Below are 26,816 nucleotides of genomic sequence, written 5' to 3'. Positions count from 1 at the left end.
ATCGGTGTAAGGGCAGGTCAGAGATATATGTGAATACGTCCTCCAGCTGGTCCACACAGGATCTGAGGGCTCGTCTGGGTACCATGCGGGTCAGTCGATTTTTGTGGGTTAGCTTTCAAGAAGGCATCTGTGATGGTGACCTTGGATACTGGTTCCACTGAGGCTTCCAGGGCAGAAGACAGATCTCTTAAAGACCTTTTGCTCAAAACAGGCATAGAATGCATTGAGCTCATCAGGGAGGGGTGCATTATTGCTGGCAATAAAATGGCATGAAATGTTTAGCAAAAGTCCAATCTGGCATGTTTTGGTTGAGGTAGTTGAGACTTTAATGTCAACTAACAGAATTTCCTGCACTTCAATTTCATCCAGTATAAGTCATGAAATTTCTTACATCGATTGAGCAGATTTATGGGTCATAGGTTTAATATCTGCTCTGAAAGATATCACCTTTGACAATGTAACACATCCTTCGACCAATAGTATCAGCCTAGATTGCTGCAGTGCGAGTGGAATCCAATACTAGCAACAACAACCTAATCCTAATTCTTATTGAAGATGCTGGTTTCAATTCCTACTCTAGAATTGGGCAAAAAAGGCAAGGCTGAAGCTCCAGCGAAGAGTAGAGGTGCTGAAATATCAGAGATGCCATCTTTCAGATAATCTGAGGTCTCATTTGCCTTCTTAAATGGCATTATATCAAAAAGAAGCAGGGGATGTGTCCCCAGTATCCTGGTGAATAGTTATCCCTCAATATCATAAAAACAGATCATCTCGTCATTATCACATTGCTTGTTATGGGAACTTGATCTGTGTAAAATTAGCTGCCCAGCTTTCAACTTACAACAGTGGATACACTTCAAAAGTATTTCATTGGCTGTAAAGCACTTTGAGATATCTTGTGGTCATGGAGAGTGGTATATTATACAATTGCAGGCTTTTATTTCTTTGTCTTAGATGCAGTTTATGCTGTGAAAGATATCCACTAGAAATTGGTTTTTGCTGCTCATATCAATGAGCAAGTTTGCATTTCGGATGGGTACATTTCAGATGGAAATCTAGGGACTGCGACTCTTGAGTTTGCATGGCCAGTGGGTTGGACAAAAGTTCTGAAAATTTTTATCCTTCAAACAACAGGCAAAGAGACTTTCATCCCATTGTCTAGTCCATCTGCACCTTAAAAAGCACAAGTATTGGTCACTTGGTTCCAAGGATGCCATGAAACTAATTCAAGGTATAATTTGAAACAAGATACATATTTGTAAAACACACTTACAGTTTGACATGCTAGATTTGCATGGTTGTTCATTAATAACAGGTTTACAGAGGTAGTCAACCAGCCAGGAATTCACAAAAGGTGCAGCAGTGCGTTCCAACATTCCCATACTATTCCTGAAATCATCCTTGGGATCACCATTGAAATTACCACACAATCCTGCAACAGAATAAGCACTGCATATTACAACATGAATATGTTGTATTTTGTTAAAGATTGAACATGATTCATAAGGCACTTTGTCTTATAACAGTCCTTTACCTGCAATGTCTATCTAAACAATTCAGCCTTATCACTACTGCCACGCAACACATTTCTAGTGACACAAGTCTTTACAACATTGCTTAACATTGCTCTTTATTCAATTGCACAAGGGTTGTATGTCAAATAATTGCATCCTACCTTCTAACAGAATTAGGAATTCATTGGTCTAGAGGACCTGGAAGTTCCTATCTACTGCTGCTAAGTAACCACACTTACATGAATCCATTTCTCACAATAAGCCACAGAGTTGAAAAAATGACGCTCCCATCGCCTCATTCTGTCGTATTATCAGTAAGATGGAATTGAATACTTTATGAATATTTCTGCTCATTTTCTAGAGTATGAGAATTTAAACTTTCCACGACTTTTCTGATAACATAACTGTATTCTGTGGCTTATTGTTCCCAAAGAAAGTGGCCTGCATAGTTTACTCTTCCCATTATTCTTCAAGGCAGTTTGCATTTTGGCCAAGGTTCACAATACATTCAAAAATACACAATTAAATCTAAAATATATGTTTAATTTCCATAGCAGTAGTTATGTGAGTGTCTATGCAAATAGTACCTTTGTATAAAATAAGAATAAGGCACAGTATCATCCTTATTCTAAGTTAATATTTCCCCTGGTTAGTAATCTTATTAGTTTTGAAAATCTCAGGGATTTCTGAATCCCTCTAACACCACTCCTCAAGTACTGCCTCATCACCTTATAATCTTTCAGATTGCAGAGATGCACACGCTTCCCAGTCCTCTTTCATAATCATGTTCCAGTCAGATGCCTAGAAAAATGTAAACTGCATGAACTTACATGAAAGTAAATGATCATAGCCTCCTTCTTATGTTATATGGTGTGTTGGAACACAGTTTGGGAACAAAGATCTAGAAAATGTTGTCTGATTTTTGGCTTGATTTTGATTTGATTTATTATTGACACATGTATTAAAATACAATGAAAAGTATTGTTTCTTGCACGCTGTACAGACAAAACATACCGATCATAAAGAAGGAAACAAGAGAGTGCAGAATGTAGTGTTACAATCATAGCTAGGGTGGAGACAAAGATCAACTTAATGCAAGGTAGGTCCATTCAAAAGTTTGATAGCAGCAGGGAAGAAGCTGTTCTTGAGTCAGTTGGTCTGTGACTTCAGACTTTTGCATTTTTTTCCTGATGGAAGAAGGTGGAAGAGAGAATGCCTGGGGTGCATGGGGTCCTTAATTATGCTGGCTGTTTTGTCGAGGCAGCAGGAAGCATAGTCAGAGTCAATGGACGGGAGGCTGGTTTGTGTGATGAATTGGGCTACATTTATGATCTTTTGTAGTTCTTGCGGTCTTGGGCAGAGCAGAAGCCATACCAAGCTGTAATACAACCAGAAAGAATGCTTTTTATGGTGCATCTGTAAAAGTTGGTGAGAGTCGTAGCTGACATGCCAAATTTCTTTAGTCTTCTGTGAAAGTAGAGGCGTTGGTGGGCTTTCTTAACTATAGTGTCGGCATGGGAAAACCAGGACAGGTTGTTGGTGATCTAGACACCTAAAAGCTTGAAGCTCTCGATCCTTTCTACTTCGTCCCCATTTATGTAGACAAGGGCATGTTCTCCTTTGCACTCCCTGAAGTCGATGACAATCTCCTTCGTTTTGTTGACATTGAGGGAGAGATCATGGTGGCTGTACTAGTTCACCAGATTCTCTAGATCCAATCCACTACAGTGATATCGTCAGCAAACTTGAATACGAATTGGAGGGGAATTTGGCCACACAGTCATAGGTGTATAAGGAACATAGTAGGGGGCTGAGAACACAGCTTTGTGGGGCACTGGTATTGCGGATTAACATAGAGGAGATGTTGTTGCCTATCCTTACTGATTGTGGTCTGTGAATTAGGAAGTTCAGGATCCAGTCTCAGAGGGAGGTGCCGAGGCCCAGACCACGGAGTTTGGAGATGAGTTTTGTGGGAATAATAATATTGAAGGCCGAGCTGTAGTCGATAAATAGGATTCTGACATAGGTGTCCTTGTTATGTAGGCATTCCAGGGTTGAGTGCAAGACCAGGGAAATGGCATCTGCTGTGAACCTCTTGTGGCAATAGGCAAACTGTAGTGGATCCAGGTAGTCCGGGAGGCTGGAATTGATTCGTGCTATGACTAAATTTTCAAAGCACTTCACAATGGTGGATATCAGAGCCACTGGCTGATAGTCATGAGGCACGTTGCTTGATTTTTCTTAGGTACCGGGATGATGGTCATCTTCTTGAAGCACATGGAGTCCTCAGATTGTTGTAAAGAGAGGTTGAAGATGCCTGTGAATACCTCCGCCAGCTGATCCACACATGATCTGAGTTCATCTTCAGGTACCCCATCTGGGCCAACTGCTTTCTATGGGTTGACCTTCAAGAAAACTGCTCTGACATCTGCAATGGTGACCCCAGATACAGGTACATCCAGGGCTTTCAGGGCAGAGGGCATGGTCTCTGACCTCTTGCTCAAAACGGACATAGAATGTGGGAGGTCCCTCAACATGTTTCATTTGTCAGCATGTTTTCCACCTGCTAACCTAGAAATATTAGCAATTTCTAAAACTCTTCTTCACAGTTTGTTATGATGCATATGGTGTGATCTTCAGGTCTGGACAGTTCCTGTAATGTTCCAGCTGATCTTACACTCAACTGTAGGCAATATAAATATTCAGCCCTTAATCACTTTGCAGTCTCCGCTTTGTATCACTGCCGCCAGCACAGCCCATGGTTGAGAGTTTCAGATCCTTTCGTTCTAAAGAAACCAGAAATCCTACCCAGTTTTCAAATTACTATTGATTAGGGATGCAAATGATCTTTTAAAGTGTGAATGAATATATGTTTTCAATATTTTTAAAAATTAATTTGCAATATTTTAATAGTGTTTAAACCCTTACCAGTACTGGTACCAAAGAAATCATTTCCAATATTAACGTACGCCTGAAAAACTGGGCCAACTTGGACCTGCATCTCGAGGCCAAACAGAGTGCTCATCTGAATGTAAGTTGATGACTGTCTGTAAATAGTAATGTTCCCTAAAAGACAGCAGGATAATACAAATTAATTGTCATGGCCATAAACCACAGAAGATTAATCCATTCTCTGCTATAAGTTGTGAAATAGCAATGTTATGGGTAAGGCAGTGACAATGATGGTTCCTTCACTCCTCTCTCAATTGAAAGGCTGGGGAAATTCTTCAGTGAAATTTTTAAGTGTCTATTCAGTATTGTTGCAGGATGTGCATGAGGAATTAGAACAGATTCATGTCTGAACAAAAGTCCAGTATTCCATCACACGCGTGACATGTGCCTTGCAGACAGTGAGCAGCTTTGGGAAGTCAGGAGGCGAGTTACTCGCCAAAGAACCTCTAACCTGCTCTTGTAGCTACAGTATTTTACGGTTAATTCAGTACACTTTTGGGTCAATGGTAACCCCCAGGATATTGATAGTGGAGGATTCAGTGATGGCAGTGCCATTGAATGTCAAGGGCTACGGTTAGATTCTCTTGTGTTGGAGTTGATAATTAAGAGGCATTTGTGTGGTGTGAATGTTACTCACCCCTTGTCAGCCCAATCCTGGATAACATCCAAGTCTTGTGCTTTTGGACATGAACTATTTTAGCATTTAGGGAGTTGCAGATGCTGCTGGACATTGTGGAGTCATCAGCAAACATCCCCACTTCTGACCTGATGATGGAACAAAGATCATTGACGAAGCAGTTAAGATGTTTGAGGCCAGGACATTACCTTGAGGAACTCCTGCAATGATTTCCTACAACTGAGATGATTCTTCTAATTCCCATTGATTCCAGTTTTGCTAGGGCCCTTGATTCCATGCTGGCAAATTCACTAGTGGTAATTTACCAACATTTGCTAGACTCTGGGGTGGTTCCTTGAGATTGGAAAACAGCAAATGTGACACCACTGTTTAAAAATTGAGTTAGACTAAAGGCGGGTAACTATAGGCCAATTAGTTTAACTTCTGTAGTAGGGAAAATGTTTGAATCTATCATCAAGGAAGAAATAGCAAAACATCTGGATATAAATTGTCCCATTGGAAAGATGTAGCATTGGTTCATGGAGGGTAGGTCTTGTTTGACTAATTTGGTGGAATTCTTTGAGAACATTACATGCTCAGTGAACAATGGTGTGGTGTATCTAGATTTCCAGAAGGCATTTGACAAGGTGCCGCACCAAATGTTGCTGCATAAGATAAAGGTGCACAGCATTACGAGTGATGTGTTAGCATGGATAGAGGATTGGTTAACTAACAGAAAGCAAAGAGTGGGGGTAAATGGGTGTTTTTCTGGTTGGTGATCAGTGACTAGTCGTATGCCTCAGGGATCAGTGTTGGGACCACAATTGTTTATGATTTACATAGATGATTTTGACATACACACCAAGTGTCAAAATTCTCAGATGACACTAAGCTGAGTGGCAGACAAAGTGTGTAGAGGATGCTGAAAGCCTGCAAAGGGGTTAGATAGTCTAAGTGAGTAGGCATGGGTATGGCAGATGGAGTACAATGTTGGTAAATGTGAAGTCATCCATTTTGGTAGGAATAACAGCAAAATGGACTATTATTTAAATGGTAAAAAATTGCAGCATGCTACTGTGCAGAAGGATCTGGGTGTCCTTGTGCATGAATCACAAAAAAGTTGATTTGCAGGTGTAACAGGTAATTAAGAAAGCAAATGGACTTTTGTGCCTCATTGCTAGAGGGACGGAGTTTAAAAACAGCGAGGTTATATTGCAACTGTATAAGGTGTTGGTGAGGCCACACCTAGAACACTGTGTATAGTTTTGGTCTCCTTAATTGAGAAAGGATATACTGGCACCTAGCAGGTGCAGAGGAGATCCAGTAGGTTGATTCTGGAGTTGAGAGGGTTGGCTTATGAGGAGAGACTGAGTAGACTGAGGCAATGCTCATTGGAATTCTGAAGAATGAGGGGAGATCTTATAGAAACATATAATTATGAAGGGATTAAATAAGATAGAAGCAAGGAAGTTGTTTCCACTTGCAGATGAAACTAGAACTAGCGGGCATGGCCTCAAAACAAGTGGGAGCAGATTTAGGACTGAGTTGAGGAGGAACTTCTTCACACACAGGGTTGTGAATCTGTGGAATTCCCTGCCCAATGAAGCAGTTGAGGCTATCTCTTGGAATGTTTTTAAGACAACGATAGGTAAGTTTTTGAACAATAAAGGAACTAAGGGCAATGGTGAGCAGGCAGGTGAGTGGAGCTGAGTCCACGAAAAGATCAGCCATGATCTTATTGAATGGTGGAGCAGGCGTGAGGGGCCAGATGGCCTACTCCTGCTCCTAGTTCTTATGTCCTTCCATAGCGTCAACAAAGACATAGGTGTAGGATTGGGTTATCTGATAGAAGGATCACATTGCATATAACTGGCAGATGCAAGAACTATGATGGCCTGCAACTGTAGCTATACTACAAGGGTGACCTATAATCAACAATTACACAACAACTCTTCTCATATACATCTCATCCAAAACCACCATGAACTAGACCACATTACTAAGTTAGGATACTCGATCACTTGTCTGCGGACTCATGCTTGCATCTAGTATTTCCTTGCCTTTTCTGTGACCTTCCTTTTCTTAACACCCTCAATGCCAGCAAAGGCTGTTGACAACTTAAAATGTCTCTTCGGGCCTTCTAAACAATTTCTGAATTTTTATTTAAGTGTTGCAATGCCTTTCTTCAATTCTTATCCATCCTTTAAATTTGACCTGCATATAAAATTACAATTATATGAAACGTTTGTTGAAAAAATCCTCCCTTAAGACAAGAAAGATAACACAAGTTAAAGTGATCCGTGTACTTAATTTAAATGGCCTAATCCAGAGGTTGCATTCTCAATCTCTGGTCGAAAGATTAAAACCTACCTGACCAGCACATAATCTGGGTTGACACTTCACTGCTGTACTGAGGACACACTATCTTGTTGTGTTTTGGATGAGATGCTAAACAAAGCCATGTTCACTAGAAGATGCCACTGTTTGACAATGACCATGGAAACATATCTTGGAAAAAAAAATCTCTCAATCAATGCCACTCAGAGTGGATTGCTGTGTGTAGGTCCTCGCTCTGTGCCTGATTAGATTTCAAATCTGCCTTCAATGCAAGAGAGATTATACTTCAAAAGTAATTAATTGGCTGTAAAATAATTTAAGAGGTTGTGTAGAGATGAAAGGTGATATACAGAGATAGGCCAGGATTCTTTGATCTCATCCATGGCTGGGATTTGCCAGTCTCGGCTGAGCATCACATTCTCTATTCTTCAATTGGTCAATGTTCTGCAGGAACAGAATGTGTTACCTGTTCTGTAGGGTAACCTCTTGACTTCACCATTGACTATTATCATGTCCTGTTTTGAAATTTCGATATTTAACTGAAAGCAAATGAAAGCAGAATAATCTATGAACATTAAGTTGTAGTTTAACGTGGTTAAATTTGATTTGATTTATTATTGTCACATGTATTAACATACAGTGAAAAGTATTACTTCCTGCACGCAATAAACGCATACCATTCATAGCGAAGGAAACAAGAGAGTGCAGAATGTAGTGTTACAGTCATAGCTGGGGTGTAAAGAAAGATCAACTTAATGCAAGGTAAGTCCATTCAAACCAAAATGTGCAAAAAGGAAGGAAAAGGACATGTCAGTTTATCAAAATAGGTCTGATTGACAGAGGTTAACAGTATTCAGTGCAGGAAAATGGATAGACATAGTAGATATTTAGTAGACCCATTGAAAAGTTTTGAGATCCACTACAAAAATCAGCAAGAAGTACTTTCCCATAGGATCTGTTGATCATAGAAAGCACCTGAAATAAAAGATGATACAGAGCAATTTTCCCCAAAATATCCAAAGCGCTCAGCTTGGGTAAACAGGAAATTTTCATGCCCAGTTTTTGGGTGCACTTAGTTGAATTAATTTCCAATATTCTGAGCTTCAGAGTCTGTTGGGGGATTCATGCCAGTAAGAGGTGGGGGGTGGGGGGGCTAATCCCACCTGATGGGCTTGCATGAATCAACTGAACAGCCACTGCGCATACGCCGATCTGTCAGTGGAGTGATTGGCGCATGCACACTGGCCCCGCGCCCCCCATCGCCAGCCTCCCAATGACCATCCACTGCTATACCAATCCTCAGCCTCCAAGAGTCTTCCTTCCCCGACACCCCACCCCCACCCCTCAACTGTCCGATCGCTGGTTGCCTGACCCACCCTCTCATCAATTGCCAGCCTTCATGACTATCACCAACACTCCCCGCCCCGCCCAACACTCCCAATTGCTGGCTTCCCCGCCTCCCTGATCACTAGCCTCAATGACTGCTGCCCCCCCCCACCCCCCCCAAACCCCTCGGGCCAATCCTGCTCACCACTCCTCAGGACCAGCCTGACCACCTTCCCATGGTCAGCCTGACCCCCCCCCCCCCCCCCCCCCTCCATATGGCCAGCCCGATCCCTCTCCCCATAGCTAGCCCAGATTGCCCTCCTCCCTCCCATCCTTACTGATCCCTAATGCAGAGTGCACAGTGGGTTACCCCCAGCATCGATTGGACTGGCTCCAATAGGCACTGCCCCACCTCACCCTCCATAAGGCCCTCTCCCATTGGCACTGCTCAAGAGCATCCTCCCTGCTCCTGACGTGCTGGCAAGGCCTCAATGGCATATGTCTTCACCAGAGGTTGATAGGGTCCAGATTTAATCCCTGCTGGTGGGAACCTCTCTCAGCGGGTTTGGGGGGACATCATTAGCAAGTCCAGATGATGCTGTCCTGTGCTCGCTAATGATATGGAAATTGGAGTTTCCATATGGTAATCAACATCATGCTGATTTCCAATGCAAGGCTGGTAATGTTCTCACAAAGGGCCTGGGAAAGTCACAATTGGCTGGATACCGATTCTCACTCTTGCTACAGGCCCCCAAAGATATTCCCTGATCCGTTGCACTGAAAATTGTGCCGACAATCTTTTGCGAGTTAATAGCACAATAAAACGAATTGTCGTTTTTTTTACAAGGAACAAAAATCTTCTGAATTCTACATCTCTGCCCTCACTCTGCATAGATTTCATTGCATCACAATGTCAGGTGATATCCTTCTGTGTCTTTGTCAATGTTCCTGTCACGAGATATGCAACGGTTCAGTTATCATATATCATGATTTTCCCTCTTCTGCCAGATGTGGGAGCACATAACCTGACATTTTATTACAGTTGTATGTGGTACAGGGGCCTCATTGGAAGAACAAAGCTCTTCGCTGCACGGTTTGAAATATATACATGAACTCTTAATCCCAATTAGCACTTTGTCTTTTGTGGCTTTAGTTCATACCTTATTATTGGTGTAGGTTATGGCTGTCAAGCAGGTTTCTGAGCGTTTTTTACCACATTGCTGAAAGGTTGCTGTTAAAAATCCATTTTCAGGAATCTCTGGACTCTGTACATTAAAATGGTGACAAACCAACAATAGAACATATTACTTATTCCAAATCATTGGGAAATTCTACACAACTATGAAAACCCATCACGAGGCACAGGAATGATTTCTGGATTTTACTGAATGTAAAGCGTGGCCAACCAGCTATATTAGCAGATTCTGTTGATTATTAAAATCAAGGGTGATACTCCAGCCCTGTCAGCCTCAGACAGAAATCCCACTGGACCAGTGAATTTGGTGAGAGGCCTAAAACAGGATTTGTGGCAGGTATTAAACAGCTTCCGACGATGCACCCAGCTCATTCCATCTAGTGTGATCAGGATCTTGTCCAGAAATGTTGAGAACCTGTTTGGAACTCATTTGTATTCATATTAATCTCATCAATGAGATTAAAGTTGAATACAGCAACTACCTAGTAGGCTCCCAAACCCCCTCCCCACACCCAACCGGGAAGTCACCTGCGTGCCAATCACCACAGATCCCTAAAACAGGGAACCACTGCCCTGGACTCCAAGACGGGTGCATTGAGGTGTGTGCTGCTGTTCTCTTCCTTCAGGATGTCAAGAGCAAAGTATCCATTGCCAGGATGCAGAGGGGGGTCCATAAGGGGAGCTGGGGAACTCAAAGTGGGCTACAGGCATTCAGGTTTGGGACTCTCCCCTAGGATGGGGTGCACAGCAAGTCTTCTCTCTGTTGCTTCGAAAAGCTTTGGAATTTTTTCAGCATTCCAATTTTAAAGAGCTGCCAGGTTCCAGGGGTTAGTTTTGTCTTTGATGCTTTTAAAAACTTTGAAGTGTTTTGTTCACTTACCATTACCTTTTACAATCCTCTTGAGTGGCAGCTCCTGACTCTTTCAAAGTAGGATTATGATATTTATTATATATATCTTCATTAACTTTACAACACTCTTGTGTGGCAGATCCTAGTCCTTTCAAAGAAGAGATTATGATTTTTTTTGTATAGCCCTTCATTATCCAGTAACTTTGAGGTGTCTCTTCAAAAGCACAGCCTTTCAGTCTGACTTCATTGTTAAAGGGGATTTTCTTTCAAGGTGCTTCTTAGAAAGTCCTGGTGCACAGTCTGAATTCAATTTTTTAAAAAGGGGATCTTTTTCTAAATCTTATACCTCAACAGCAGGTCTTTACTGGAAGCTGATTTTAACTAGTACAAGCAGCTGGCACAAATCAAACATTAATGTCCAAGAATTCCTCAATGAGGATCTTCTTGCAACCACTGTTGAATTCTCTGAACAGACATGACAATCATGCTGAGGGGTTCAAAGGCCACTTTAGCTGGATTATCAGGGACATTTGTTGGACTGCCTCTGGCACACTGACAGTGCCAGGCTGGCATTGCCAAGGAACAGGGCTTGAAGGGGTCAGGGCCTTTGGTGATCCCATAGCAGATTGTCACTGATTGGGTTGCAGGCCTGAGGATGGATTGGGGAGGAGGATGGTGGCGTCAGGCCACCCCAATGCCTGCGGGGTGAATGGGAGGTTAACCCCAAGATTTAATGATGGTGTCCAAGTTGCCCCTCTGTGGTCAATGGTTGGCAATGTTCCCCTTGTCTACCAGGGGGACAAAAAAGGCCAAGTTCACTGAGGAGCTGGTCTTATTGATGCCTTTAGGTCCCGCACATCTCATTCACGGAGTAAATCACCCCAATCTCCAAAAATATGTCTAACAGTGGCCAATTGTGATTAGGATTTTGCTGACCCACACAGCCGGAATCACATGTTTCCTGTTGGAGACCATACTTAGAATTTGGAAATCATTGTTACATGTGGAGGTTTGGCCAAGTTCAATTTGTTTCATTTGGCAACTGTCTCACTTTGAGATCTTAATGCTGTGGGCATTAAGAGTCCACACAGACTCTTCAACGTTCAGTGCAGACTCATACCAGTGCAGCACTGAAAAGGTGCTATCCTTTGGATAAGATATAAAATAAACATAGCATTTGTTTTGTTTGGTGAATGTTAAAGATGTTCAATAAAGAGCATGGAATACTCCCAATACCTTCTCCAAAAACTTCAATGAAAAACAATGAGATTATTTGGTCATTTGGATCATTGTAATTTATGAGATGTTGCTGGTGCACATTTGACCTCATAGTAATAATGACCACCCACTGAAAAATTAATGATATGGATTGCTGAAATTCAATATCACTGTTATCATAAAATGGTGACAGCACAGAAGGTATTCCTATCGAGGCCGAACCAGGTTTGCACAGACTTTCCATTAATACCTTGATTTTGTTCTTGATACTCTTATTTATTTATCTTCGGGTCCTGTATGCTATACTAACTGCTTTTGTGCTGCAATGTTTAATGATTTGTTTACAAGGTCTCTCTGCTCCTGACCCCATTTGAAATTGTAACCTTTGTTTTATATTGCTTTTCCTCACTCTTCCTATCAAATTGAATGACTTTATGCCTCTCTACATTAATTTCATCTGCCACTTATCCCCCCATTCCATCAGTCTAAGTGGTTTTGAAGTTTATCTCTAGGCTACTCCGAGTTCATAATACTAAGTTTTGGATTACTTAACAGATTTTCAAAATATGCCCTGTACACCCAAATTTAGATATTAACATGCATCAGCAAATTTCAATGCAAAGTGAAAATGTAACATCAAACTCTACGTTGCTACAGTTCTAAACAAATGCCCTAACTGTGGCTAAAATACTGAAATAACTTCAACTATGTTTCCACTGAATGAGTTTGTAACTGATACAAGGCATTAAAAACATCAGAATAATAACAACACCCAGGGACAAACAAACATCAGTTTCACTATTTAAAAGGTATGAGTAAAAAAAATCATGAAATAAAGGCTGACAAGTCCCTTGGACAAGACGGTCTGTGCCCTAGGGTATTGAAAGAAGTGGCAGCAGAGGTAGTGAATGCAGATTTCCTAGATTTGGAAAGGTTCCAGAAAACTGTAAATACAAAGCCTTTAGTCAAGAAAGTAGGAGACAGAAAGCATGAAACTCCAGGTCAGTTAGCCGAACATTGTCACTGGGAAAATCCTGGAGTTCATTATAAGAACATAAGAACATAAGAAATAGGAGCAGGAGTAGGCCATCTAGCCCTTCGAGCCTGCCCCGCCATTCAATAAGATCATGGCTGATTTGTCGTGGCTCAGTTCCACTTTCCCGCCCTCTCCCCATAACCCTTAATCCCCTCTCTTATCAAAAACCCATCAACCCGCGTCTTAAAAATATTTAGCGAATATTTATGAAGGAAGTCGTAGTAGAACATTTAGAAATTCATAATGCTAGATTCTGGAAAGGTCTCATTAAATTGGAAAATAGCAAATTTGACTCCTCTATTCAAGACAAGGAGGAGGAAGAGAGCAGCAAATTACAGGCCGGTTAGCTTAATGCCAGGATCTATTATCACGGACATTAAAGCAGGACACTTAGAAAATATAATGTGAACAAGTTGGATCAACATGGTCTTGTGAAAGGGAAATTACATTTGACCAATTTATTGGAGTTGTTTATGGAAGTAATATACAATGTGGATAAAAGAGAATCTGTAGATGTGCTGTATGTAATGGAAAAAAAGCCATAAAGATGGATACCTGGCATAAAAATAGCTGCTTGGCACATGAAGGGTTAAAGGGCATTAAGCAAGCACTGACTTTCAACGCAGACAACTACTTGAAATTTAAACCACAGGACAGACAGTTACTTGAATTAAACATACAGGGAACAAATGCTGCAGGAAGCCAGGCACTTTAAAAGATAAAGATAGTCCTGGGACAATGGGGTCTGATAGGGAGATTAGCCACAAGTAGGAACAGGAATGCATAAATGCAGGGAAACCAATTACTGTAAGAATAGACTGAAACTAAGTCATTGATAAAGAGGAAATGTATCCATTCATGGAACAATGTGATATTGAAATGATCATGTCTGTACCTGTCCATAATGATGTGTTAAACGATGTTCACCCATTTGTTTACAGTAATGTGTTAATAGTGTCCGGTCCACCTATTGTGTAAAGAGTATAAAGATGGACTGCTCCTATTGTATCATTGAGAGAAGGTAGCTGCCCAGAAGTGCTGAGTGCCAGTGCCTTTTCTCCATGAAGCTTCATTAAATAAAACTGTATAAAATAAAACTGTTGCACCTCCAGTCTGACTCCAAAGTGGTACTTTTCCCACAACATTTATCAAAGGCACTTGACAAGGTATCACATCAAAGTTTACTGTGCAAAATAAGGGCTCAAGGTGTAGGAGGTAACATATTGGCATGGATAGAGGATTAGTCACCTAATAGGAAGCAGATGATAGGGATAAATGGATCATTTTGGGTTGGCAAGATGTGATGGGTAGAGTACCACAGAAATCAATATTGGCACCTCAACTATTCTTAATTTGTATCAATGACTTGGGTAAAGAGGCCAAATGAACGGTTCCTGAATTTGTTGATGACACAAAGATAGCTAGCAATGTAAGCTGTGAAAAGGACATAAGGCTGGAATTTTACAGTTGTTTTGGCAGGCATGCACCCACATGCTTCCATGCCCTGGAAGCACATGAAATTGCTCAAGAGGATATCAGGCTGGTGTCCTGAGTTCATTGTACACTCGAATAATATTTCAATTGGTGGACTTGTGCGAGAGTTGGAAGTAGGCTCACTGGCAATCAAGCAGGCAATTTAAACCATTTAAACCAAAAGCAATTTTGTATAGCCTGTCTGCTTTTACAGTTGGTGGATGGGCCAATTAGCCAGGCGGCCTTTACATTTTAGTTGCAACCTTGATTCAGAATGGACCGAATTATCAGAACGGAAAAAAAAATGTTATAAGATAGCTGTCAACTGACATTAATGTTTGAATGTGCTGCTTTTTACAGGTTTGCATCTCCCTGAGATAGATCTGCAGTGACTCTCCCAAGGGATCATATTAGAAGTGCCAGGCTGCGCCCTCCCTTCTTTCCATACCCACCCTCTTCTCACTTTCCCTGGCAGCACAGCTCTGGGCCTTTCCCATTGTTCAATTTGCATCAGTTGCCCGAGTCAGCCTCTTGCTATAAGGTTTGGTCCCTGCCTGCCCGTTCCTCCCACCACTCCCCCCCTTACAACAACAAATGGGAGACAAGCATATTACTGCCTAAAAGTTTCTGGGATCATTGTAAAGGTTCCCCGTGTAGGTGGTGAGCCTAGTCATTGTATCATCCAACCTCAGGAGTTGGATGACTAATTGGAGGTGTTTATGGGTATGTTCTCTGATAACGGAAACTGCAGCTCCCATGCCCACCTCCATCTTCAACAGATGGCTGTTCACTCATAATTTCATCATCGTCGGAGCAGCTATTTTCTTTACAACATGATTCAGCTGTAGTTTCCTGTATGCTACATGCCCATGGCTTTCTCCTAGGTAGCATGCATTTTGCCTGTTCCTGAAACTTCTCCACTGAGGACTGATTACATGAGGTCTCTCCCCGATAATTGGAGGACATTGCTGTCTGATGCTCCTTGTACTTCCTGAGCCCCTTTTTCTAAATTCTCAGGTGACAAGGCTATCTCAAAGGGTTTTTTTAAGAACACATTGGGTTCTGCCAACTTTTGGATGGTTAGGTCATTTATGCCTATCTATCTCACAGCATTCAATTTAGAAAAGATCCAAATTTGCAATGTTCAGCTAATGTCAACAAGCTAGCCACAAATTCAATGACAGGTTTCCCATAATAGGTTCTCCCAGCCATACTGAAGTGACATCTCTGTCAAAGTACAGAGGGCATTAGGAAGTAGTGGTTTTTCGTCAGCAGTACTAGCTCATTCAAAGTTTTGAGTCAGGGGCATCCAGGTAAGTCAGACTTTTTAATCATGCTGAACATTGGGACCCTGCATGCCATCAAACAAATATTACCGTTTGTTATTCATCTCCTGCGATATTGCTAGCACAGAAGAAGTAATGCATGTGCCTAGAGTATTGGGCCCCTCTGGTGTCAGAGGGCTCGAGTTTCCTGAAAAAAGGGCATAATTTTTTTTCTTATGGAGTGATTCTTGAAATTCGGAGGTTGTCCAAAGGGAAGGATGGAGGTAAACAACGAAAAATTCTCCCCATCACCAATGTAGTAATTCAGCCAAATGCCAATTGCCTGTCACCAAATCCTTTATTGTGCACCAAAGGAAAGGACTGCTCCTGCAACTCGCAGTAAGGTAGTCTTCACCTCAGGACCTACAACTCCAGTCCAGGTAAAGTACCAAATTTAATAACCTTCACTGACTGCTCCCCATTGGGTAAACCTCTGCTTGCGCAATAAGGCTCATATTCCACAAGCTCACAGGGAAATCTATTGGTGATCCCCTTTAGCCTTCATGGCCATTACAACAGGTGGAATGTGGGGCGAACGTCACAATCAGATCAGCCTTGGTTTTATTAACTGGTGAGGCAAGGTCGAGGGGCTGCTCCTAATTCATCTGTTCATATAATGCAATCAAGCAGAGTCAACATGCTGCAGGAAAGGATATTCAGATTTGTCAAATTTATTGGAGTTAGTTAAGAATGTAGCAAATAACTCAAATAAAGTGGAGCTGGTAAATGTGGTATATTTGACTTCCAAAAGGCATCTGATACGGTGCCACATAAAAGTTGCCTGGGCAATAAACAGTAGAAAATGAAAAGATATTGCAGGGAATGTCACTTTGAAGCAATATAGTTTAGAGCGAGCTTACTGCAGGAAACATCTATTCCAACAGAATTCAGCTAAAATTCTTGGCACTAGCTGAAAGAATTTAAAACTATTGATAACTGAAGGTTTAAGAGTTCTGAGGAAAGAGTCCAGAGTTAAAGGACATTAGAATAAGGAGGGTTCTGACCTGAGGTGGCTCATCTTAAAATTCTGGTGACACCTATATTCAATTGAGAATTTACAACTGATGAACAGTTGGAGGATATTGAAGATTAAACCGCTTGCTGTGAGTAAGTGGAAGCCCCAAGATACCTCAGCCCCTGTACAAAACTTTGGAACAGTATTCAGAAATAGTGGTTAATCTTCTAATGTCTGAGAAATGGCGGATTAGGGGTTTTTAGGGGTCAGATGGGTGTGGAAGAAAACTTGAATTCAGAAGATTGGTATAAATATGTTATAAAGTGTAAGTAACTCTATTCTCTCTACTTTGATTACATTTAACATACTATTTAGGATACAGTCATCATCATTTAAGGTAGATTCATTTAGTTGATGTTGTTTCTATAGATTGTGCGGTTGATGTCGTTTTTATGAATTTTAGCAAAGTCTTTGACAACGTCCCATATGGGAGACTGATTGAAAAGTTTAAAGCACATGGAATTCATGGGGACTTGGTGAGATGGATCCAAAACTGGATTAGTAATAGGACACAAAGGGCGGTGGTAAAAGGGTGATTCAGCGATCTGAGGTCCAGTGTCACACCACAAGGTTCAGTGCTTGGACCTTTATTGTTTGTGCTAAACATAAATGATATAGATGATAATACGGCGGAAATGATAAGCAAGTTTACAGATGACACCTAGATTGGTAGGGTGGTTAATAGTGTAGAAGGCTATAGGTAACAGGAAGATATGGGTGGGGTGGTCAGATGAGCAGAGCAGTGGCAAATGGCATTCAACCCTGAGTGCAAGGAAATGCACTTTGGAAAAAGTTACAAGTAAAGGGAGTATTTGATGAATGGCTGGAAAACTCAGAGGGATCTTGGGGTACTTATTCGCAGATTCCTGAAGGCAGCAGAGAAGGTGAACAGGATAATTAACAAGGCATATAAACTTGCTTTTATCAGTCATAGCATACACTATAACAGCAAGGAAGTAATGTTGGAGCTGTACAGAATGTTGGTTAAGTCACAGCTAGAGTATTGTGTGCAGTTCTGGTCACCTCACTATAGGAAGGTTGGGAGTACAGAAGAGATTCACTATAAGGAGAAATTGGACAGGCTTGGATTGTTTTCTCTAGAGCAGAGAAGGCTGGGGGGGTTGGGGGGGAGGACTTGATTAAAGTGTACAAGATTAGGAAGGGCATGGACAGTGAATAGGAAGCAGTTGTTCCCCTTGGCTGACAGGTCAATAATGAAGAGACATAGTTTTAGGGTTAGGGACAGAGATTCAGAGGGGATTTGAGGAAACATTTTTTCACTCAGAAGATGGTGGGAATCTAGAATGCACTGCCTGGGAAGGTAGTGGAGGCCAGAAATCGTATAATCTTTAAAAGTTTTTTGGGGAGAGCACTTGAGACATCATAATATTCAAGAATATGGACAAATGTTGGAAAATGGGATTAATGTGGCTTTAGTGATAGTTCTTGTCGGTGCAAACTCAATGAGCCAAGGGGGCATTTTCTGCACTGTATGACTTTAATACTCATGTTCTTTGACTTTTGTGCAGTAAGATTCTATGATTTTCATATGAACACTGAGGCTTCCTCTTTTTTAGTAAATACCTGGGTTTCCATATTTCAAAAAAAAGCACTACTGGTCTTAACCAAGACTATTGCAGATTACAGTGAGCAATAAAATTGCACTTATTTTGATTCTCAGCTCTAGCTGTCCTTCACCCATGTGAGCCACCCTCTCTCTCCAGCACTGCAATGTTAACTTTATGCAAATTTGCTACCCCTCCCTCTTTACTATCTCTCCAGAACACCTTAATATGCAGGAATATTTAATACCCAGCCTTGCCCCTTGTTGAGCCAGTTCTGTGCTATTGCCACATCCTTAGTTCCAAATGGTTATCTGCGGCTGCAACTTACCAAGCTTAATTATCCGACTGCATTTTAAATATATAAGCATTTAACAGTAATTTAGACTTCATTACTTTCCCTCTTACACCAAATCCACCTAATGCCTTACTATTTTCTACTCTGTGTTTCTCCCAATATTCTTTGCACTGTGGTCTTCCTCTCTAGTAAAACCCCCTGGTTGCTACACCCCACTGAGCTAGTTTAAAGTCTCCTCATAAATTGCTCCAAAAAAAAATTAGTCTTACTTCGAGGTGTAAACTATCCAGCTTGTACAGGACTCAATTCTCCAGGAACTCATCCCAATATCCCAAAAACCTAAAGCCCTCCCTCTCACGCCATCTATAGGGCCACACATTCATCTGTTATGTCCTCCTATTTTTATACTCACTTGGTCTTAAATTGATAGTACTCAGAAGATTACTATACTTGAGGTCCTGTGTGCTGATTTCCTATCTAATTCTCTGAATTTTGTCTGCAGGATCACATTCCTCTTTCTACCAAGTCATTGGCACTAATGTGGACCACAGCCTCAGGTTACTTGCCTTCCTCTCGTAGGGTGCTGTATAGGCATGCAGTGGCATCCTTGATCCTGGAACCACGGGATACAACATATGACCTTGGATTTAGGCCAATGCCACAGAAACATCTGTCCGTCCCCTATCTAATGAATCTCCTATCACTATTCTCTTCCAGTCTTCTTCGTATTCCCTTGTACAGCTGTACTAGCCATGGTGCCATGGACATGCTTCTGTCTACGCCCTAGTAATCAGAACTTGAGTGCATCTTGTTCTCCAACCAGTATTCAATATTGAATTGAGTGGGATGCACTCAAGGGACTCCTGCACGCCCTATCAGTCACTCAGCCCTCTCTCCAAGAATACTCCAATTCTGTGGATTGACCACATCCATCAACATAGTAAAACTTACAACCTAAAAAAATAGATTCACAAGCAATTCACTTTTCTTCTGATATCACAAATATTGGGAGTTTAATTGAAATACTTTACATGACCTTTATTAGCAAAATAAAATTTTAAAAATCGAAAGAGAAAATGCTGACATTGAGTCCAGATGTTCCTTTGTCAAAGATACGTCAGCTCTTTTCTCTCCTTACAGATGCTACCAGACCTGCGGAGGTTTTCCAGCATTTTCACTTTTGGTTTCAGATTCCAGCATCCGCAGTAATTTACTTTTATTCAAAATTTTAAAAATGTTCCCAGTTTCTTAGACTAACTCCCTAACTTTGAGAAAGAAGAAAAAAGTTACAATCCCACCAGTCAATCAACCCAAGGCCTTCTTGTAGTGTCACAGTTTGATTTGGTTTTCTCTTTCAAGTTAGTGATCCCAACCTGCTTTACACTCTTCTTGATCTACTTCATGGTGAACCAAACTCCTTTGCATTCTTTACAATCTGCTTCACAGATTCTGATTTGCTTCATACTTCCTCCAGCTTCTTATAAACTCGATAGTCTTTAGAATACTCCCCATAGAGAGCAGTGGGTCATTGAATATATTCTAAGTTGTGTTTAAACAGATTTTTGATTGACAAGATTATGGAGGGCAGACAAGAAAGTGGAGTTCAGGCCACAATTTGATGAGTTCTAATTTTAATGAATGGCAGAACAGAGTTGAGGGGCTGAATGGATTTCTTGTACTCTCGTTACTGATGTTCTTATAGTTGTATTTACTTAGATGTTGAAAAAGGCAGAGATAATTTATAGATCCTTGGTTGATTTCAACTTAAGGTGTTTGAAAATAAGTTACCTCAATGCACTCAGTTTGTACTGTATTTCTTGCACTAGCTTAAGGTGGAGTGCATATAGCAACTGGTTCAGGGTGAGCTAAACTGATTACTTTAGTAATCCTTAGACACGTATTATAGTAATCTAGGTAAGATCGATCACTTTGATGGAACATCAGAAGTTCTGCGAGTTTTCTTCAAGGGATGTTTTCTTTCATCATACAGGACATCTCCTTTGCTGTCTTACAATATTTATTTTAATTATTAGTGTCATAAGTAGGGTTACATTAACACTTCAATGAATGTACTGTGAAAATCCCCTAGTCACCACACTCCCACGCCTGTTCAGGTATACCAAGGGAGAATGTAGCATGGTCAATGCACTTAACAACATATCTCGTCGACTGAGGGAGGAAACCAGAGCACTGAGAAGAAACCCATGCAGACACAGGGAGAACGTGCAGACTCCACACAGATAGTGACCCCAAGGTGGGGATCGATCCCAGGATCGATCCCTGGCGCTGTGAGGCAGCAGTGCTAAGCACTGTGCCGCACCATGAACTGTTAAGCCAGATTATCATTCTCATCTGTTCCACTCTATTTTTCTCTTGAAAACTAAGGAGGAAGAATAAATTTGATAAGAATGATTGAGGACCTAAAAATCCTGATAACTAACCCCTGGCAGACAACAACAGGCTGGAAAGCTTCATTTACCAGCCCAGCGCATCAGGATATGGTTTGCCATCTATTACTTTGTCAAGAACAGTTCTTGTGATTCTCCAGTGTAAACTGGGTCAATTGTGGGACTCCCGAATGTATCTTATCCATTCTTACTAGAAAATCCTTTCCATGGCCTAAAATGAGGTCAGGCCTTTCAAAAGGTGAAATGAATAACAAAACTCACTGCATCAAAAAGAAATCTTGAATAAACAAGCTATCTCACTGTCTTAGATTAACAGGTGGAAGAAGTTATCAGAGGAATTTTAAGTCCCTCACATGAGTACTATTCACATCAAACTCTATAATTATCAGATATCTTAAAAGATTTACTATTCTCAGATAGACTGTTCAGTCCCCCACTGTTCTAAACTATTAGATATGCAGCAGAATGCCTTCTCTGGCCCAACTGCAATATCCAAATCCAAATTATAATGTGAATTTAGAGCAAACAGAGGAATATCTACTGGAAGGAAAGACTCTGGCCTCCAGCAATCTGTTGCCAACACATTTTCATGCCCTTTATGTAAACAAGTGAACTAGAATTAGTGATGAGCAAGCTTAGTGTAAGCAATCAATGTGGGACACATAGAACATTAAAATAAGCAGGGTGACACAGGGTGCCTATCATGCTACCTTCTCACGGGCAATTAGGGATGGGAAACAAAAATGGGCTGCACCGGTGATGCCAACATCTCATAAAAGGAGAAAAAAAATCACTGTGTGTTCAACTGGTGGGGCTGCCATTCAATAAGGGTTGATAAATGTCAATGATGCTATCAGAAGGATGGTTGCTGATGCAATCATATATTTATATTGCTTGCCGTGACAGTCATGTGGCGATCCTGGTACTTGCTTGCTAGGCACAGACTCATGTTTAGCAATTGTATCATAACTAATTGCTGATTATTTCTGTTGTGAGAGCAGGAGGAGACAGCCTCAATGTAGAACAAAGGGGACTCCAAAGTAACACAGATGTTGTTGGAAGTTTAGAATTACCAAGTAACTCTGCAGTTTAATAATCTAATACTTGAACTAGGCAGACACACTACAGTCCAGTCTAGTGTTAATGCCTTATGAGCCAGATTGTCCCATTAATGGGAACGGGAGGGGCAGATCATAGCTGGGAGTTGGGATTTTCCTTATTTAGCTCCAGATAATGTTCCACACCATAGCCCTAAATGACAAGGTGTTCTTGGTTGGATAATCAGGATATCTGCAGTTTTATCCTGCAGCATTCCTGGTTACAATTCATCAACCCTAAGGTTTACCCTGCCAGCCTGTACCTGAACTACTTAAACAGCATTCAACTGGTTTAACTGTTCTTACATCAAGAATAAGGGCAAATGGACAAACACAAATCCTATGTGAGGGTAACAAACATCTTAGATACTTGGATTTGAGTTTCTAAAATGAGGTGATGAGTTCCCCATGTATTGTCCAGCAATAAAAAACAAAAACAAAAATCCCCTAGTCTTCTCAAAATGTCCAGACTTTCACATTACCCTGAGATATTAATTCCTTTCCTTATCTGCTTACTTGCCCCACCAATGAAAAAGACAGGAGACACAGTGCTTTATCACCTTCATGTTAAACTACACTGTGATATCAAAAAGGGACCTTAGGTTTTGGGAATAAACAAAAGTCAGGCTACCCTAGTGTTTCATGTGGGTACTTAGCAGAGATGAATTTGAGAGAATTCTGGAAACATAGGGTCTGATTTTACCATTTTCATTCTAAGTGCTGAATCTGGGTGCAATTCAGATCCGACTTGGAAACTGCTTTCAGGCACCCCCATTAGCACTTTGTCTGAAAAAAATAATTGCGAGTCTGAATCGTGTTGGGGACAGGGCTTATTGCATCTGAAACGATCAGAGCTCTGAACAGCGCATGTGCAATTAGAAAAAAAATTTGAAAAACTGCACCCATGTCAGATCAATCCTGGGCCACAGAAAAGGAGAAAACGGCCTGGGAGTGAAAAGTGGGAGCGATGGCCCCCCACAGATATCACTATCCCTCTTATCCACCCACCACCTCCAGCTACCCAGGCTAACTGTGACGCCCCTACCCCCTTCACCCCCACCGATCACCTGCAAAGTGGCAGGGGAACCCCTTGCCCCCCATTCCTCCCCCCAACACCAAAGATCAATCTGGTATCCCCCCCCCCCCACCCCCAGCCAGAGAGCGATCAGGCCTCCCCCCTCACCAGAAATCCATCTTACCCGTCTGCCTCCTCCCTCCCCCCTTAAACCAGAGAACAATCCAGCCTCACCCCCTCCACGCCTCACAGAATGATCTGGCCTCACTACCCCCCACCTCAGAGAATGATCTGGCCTCACTCCATCCCCTGCCCCCACCCTCAGAGAATGATCTGGCCTCCCTCCTCCCTCACCCCCCTCACTAGAGAATGAACTAACCCACCTCCTCCACCCACCCTCCAATCTGAGTCAGAGAGCTGTTGTAAGCTCTGAACTCACCTCTTGAGCAGCTGGAGCGCCCGAAACAGACTTTTATTTAGCATATCCATTTCAGATTCCGGATTGGCGAACGCGATGGTAAAGGGGGAAATGCTGATGAAGTTGGGCGGACAATTCATTAATCCAGTTTAAATGCATGCAAATGTATTTAAATCGCCATTGCGCCTGTTTCAGGCGCGAATCAGATCGCAGCTATTCCCAGACCTCGGTAAAGTGGGTGTCTGCACGGATGCGGGCAAAGGTCGCGTTAATGGCCTCACATCCAACTTTACCATATTTTCGCACCCAAAAACAAGTGCGACGCAATGATAAAATCAGTCCCATTGTGTCTCTCCCTGCTCCCCTATGGGACAGGTCTAAAAAACCTTAGTTAGCAAAGGTCCTAAAAAATGAAGCAGGATGTCCAATCTTCTGAAATAACTTATAACAAAATAACTATCACCCTACTGGAAACATTTAGAATATAATTATCTTACTTTGACCAGCAAGTACGTGCATGCACCATGGAATCTGTATCTCCGCAAATCAAATGTAGTGACAAATGATCCTCCTTCAACTGAACAGCTGCCTGTACACGGCTCACTGGTGCAGTTCCATCGGCCTATAGAACACAAACTGTACAAGAACAGAATTAACTACACAAAATACTGAAAATAATTTATTTTTTTGTTTATATTAATGTACAGTGGCTTATAATTAGGAGAGAATAAAATCAATCTGAAATAAAATGTTGGAACTATTGCGGTAATGGATGACAATGTCATAAAATCACAATCGAAGGGGTATATAAAGTTTATAAAATGACAGTTAGTTGTGAAATCTCATTGATGGAAGTGCACACTGGGAGTTAAGTGTAACAACTGTCCTTGTTTTCCATCCATTATATTTCTAGTGTACAAAAAATGAAGTTATTGCTTGAAACTCCATTATATAATGCTGAGATACAAGGTATAAAGCCAGGAATGGTATTAGGTAGACAACTGCGTATTAGGTAGACAACTTAGGTAGACAATATGCTGCAGGAAAGGCAGTCCCGAAGCATGATATATTGGGGAGAACATGCAGACGCTATGACAACGGATGAATGAACATCGCTTGACAATCACCAGGCAAGACTGTTCCCCTCCTGTTGGCGAACACTTCAGTAGTCACGGGCATTCGGCCTCTGATCTTCAGATAAGCGTTCTCCAAGGCGGCCTTCACAACACACGACAGCGCAGAGTCGCTGAGCAGAGACTGATAGCCAACTTCCACACACATGATGATGGCCTCAAACAGGATCTTGGGTTCATGTCGTACTATCTGTAACCCCCATGACTTGCCTGGGCTTGTAAAATCTCACTTACTGTCCTGTCTGGGGACAATACACATCTCTTTAACCTATGCTAATGCTATCTCCACTCACATTGTCTGCATCTTTAAAAATTGAATATCAGATTAGCTGTAAAGACTTGCATTCTAATCAGTATTCTGTAAACTGTGTGTGCCTTTATATGCCCTTCTCTGATCAGAACTTCCCACACACCTGGCGAAGGAACAGCGTTTCCGAAAGCTTGTGGGTTTACTATCAGATAAACTGGTTGGACTTTAACCTGATGCTGTCAGACTTCTTACTGTGTTTACCCCAGTCCAATGCCGGCATCTCCGCATCATGACACCCTCACAGTCACAGTGACAGCCCTGTAACTCCTTTGCAAACACATTCTCACACAGTCACAGTTTGTAACTCCCTCACAAATTACACGGACACTGTCTGGAACTCCTTCGCAGTCACAATAACACTCCCTGTAACTCCCTTGTAGTCACACTGACAATGTATATTTCTCTTGCAGATCACATTGGCACATCCTGTAACTCCCTTGCAGTCACACTAACAACTTTCTGTAATTCTCGCAGCATCACACTGACATTCCATGTATCTCCCTTTCAGATTTCACTGACTGTCTCTGTAAATCCTTTGCGGTCTCACTGGCACTTTCAGTAATTTTGTCGCAGTCACATGGACTCTTTCTAAAACATCTTCAAAGTCACACTGACAGTCCCTGGAAATCCCTTGCAGGTTATACAGTATCTCCAACATCAACACAGTCACACTGACAATTCTATATCCCCCTCAAACTTGCACTGACACTGTAATTCCTGCACAGTCACACTGACACTTCCTGTAACCCCCGCACAGTCACACTGACACTCCCTCTAACTGTCTCACTGATTATATTGATCCTCTCTGCAACGCCCTTGCAGTCACATTAATGCTCATTGTTAATCCGACACACACGCACTGATACCTTATAACTCCTGCACAGACACACTGACAGTCTCCGTAACCCCCGGCAGATTATATTGACACCCTCTTTAACTCCCTTACAGTCACACTGATATTCCTATGAATTGCCTAGCAGATTGTATTGACACGCTCTAACTCTGTCACAGTCAGACTTACACTCTCTGCAAATCCCATACTGTTGCACTGACACTTCCTGTAATTCCCTCACAGTCACTGACATCTTCTATAACTCCAGTCGTCACACCAATAATCTCTGTAAATCCCATACGTGACACTGACATGGTAATAACCTTGTAGTCACACTGCACTCTGCAACTCCCTCTCCATCCTATTGACACTCCCTGTGACTCCCTCACAGAGTTATTTGCACTGTCTGTAAATTCTACGCAGTCACATTGGCACATCTCTGTAGCTCCCTCACTAATTTTGCTGTCCTTGACCCCAAAGTATGATTTGGAACTTATCAGATATTTCTTCTCTTGGAACCAATTCTGCATCATTCTCACTTGGTATGGTAGCAAAGACACAATCATCAGGCAACTCAGAGTCAACTCCCTCACTGTGCTACCATGGGCGGCATGGTGCATAGTGATGAGCACTGCTGCTTCACAGTTCCAGGGACCTGGATTTGATTCCCAGCTTGGGTCAATGTCTAAGTGGAGTTTGCACATTCTCCTCATGTCTGCAAGGGTTTTCTCTGGGTGCTCTGGTTTCCTCCCACAGTCCAAAGATGTGTGGGTTAAGTTGATTGGCCATGCTAAAAAATTGGCCCCCAGTGTCCTCAGATGCGTAGGTTAGAGGGATTAGTGGGTAAATATGTCGGGATATGGGGGTAGGACTGGGTGGGATTGTG

The 26,816-nt window shown here is 41.8% G+C and overlaps 1 protein-coding gene across 1 annotated transcript; it reads right to left on the bottom strand.

The window, feature by feature from the left end:
• Nucleotides 1-17: 17 nt before the first annotated feature.
• Nucleotides 18-26,244, bottom strand: LOC145344347 (mucin-6-like). The gene is made up of 7 exons (XM_080191476.1): nt 26,120-26,244; nt 24,153-24,291; nt 9,906-10,010; nt 7,886-7,958; nt 4,443-4,580; nt 1,274-1,432; nt 18-163 (listed from the first exon to the last, which is right to left on the bottom strand). Exons 1-7 carry the CDS (start codon nt 26,242-26,244, stop codon nt 18-20), a joined length of 885 nt encoding a protein of 294 aa, XP_080047602.1.
• Between the last annotated feature and the right edge of the window lie 572 nt (nt 26,245-26,816).

The sequence above is a fragment of the Carcharhinus amblyrhynchos genome, chromosome 6 (assembly GCF_965287045.1).
Source record: "Carcharhinus amblyrhynchos chromosome 6, sCarAmb.v2.hapA, whole genome shotgun sequence".
Taxonomy (NCBI): Eukaryota; Metazoa; Chordata; class Chondrichthyes; order Carcharhiniformes; family Carcharhinidae; genus Carcharhinus; species Carcharhinus amblyrhynchos.
This window is presented reverse-complemented; position numbering and strand designations above follow the sequence as displayed.

Bases quoted from the DNA above. Each gene is read 5' to 3' on its own strand.
- LOC145344347 (XM_080191476.1), bottom strand. From the start codon at position 26,244: ATGTCAGTGTCACGTATGGGATTTACAGAGATTATTGGTGTGACGACT. The intron at 24,292-26,119 runs GTAAGTCTGACT...GTTCTTGTACAG, and splicing joins GTATGGGATTTGCAGAGAGT to TTTGTGTTCTATAGGCCGAT. The intron at 1,433-4,442 runs GTAAGGGTTTAA...ATTCTGTTGCAG, and splicing joins TTTCTTTGGTACCAGTACTG to GATTGTGTGGTAATTTCAAT.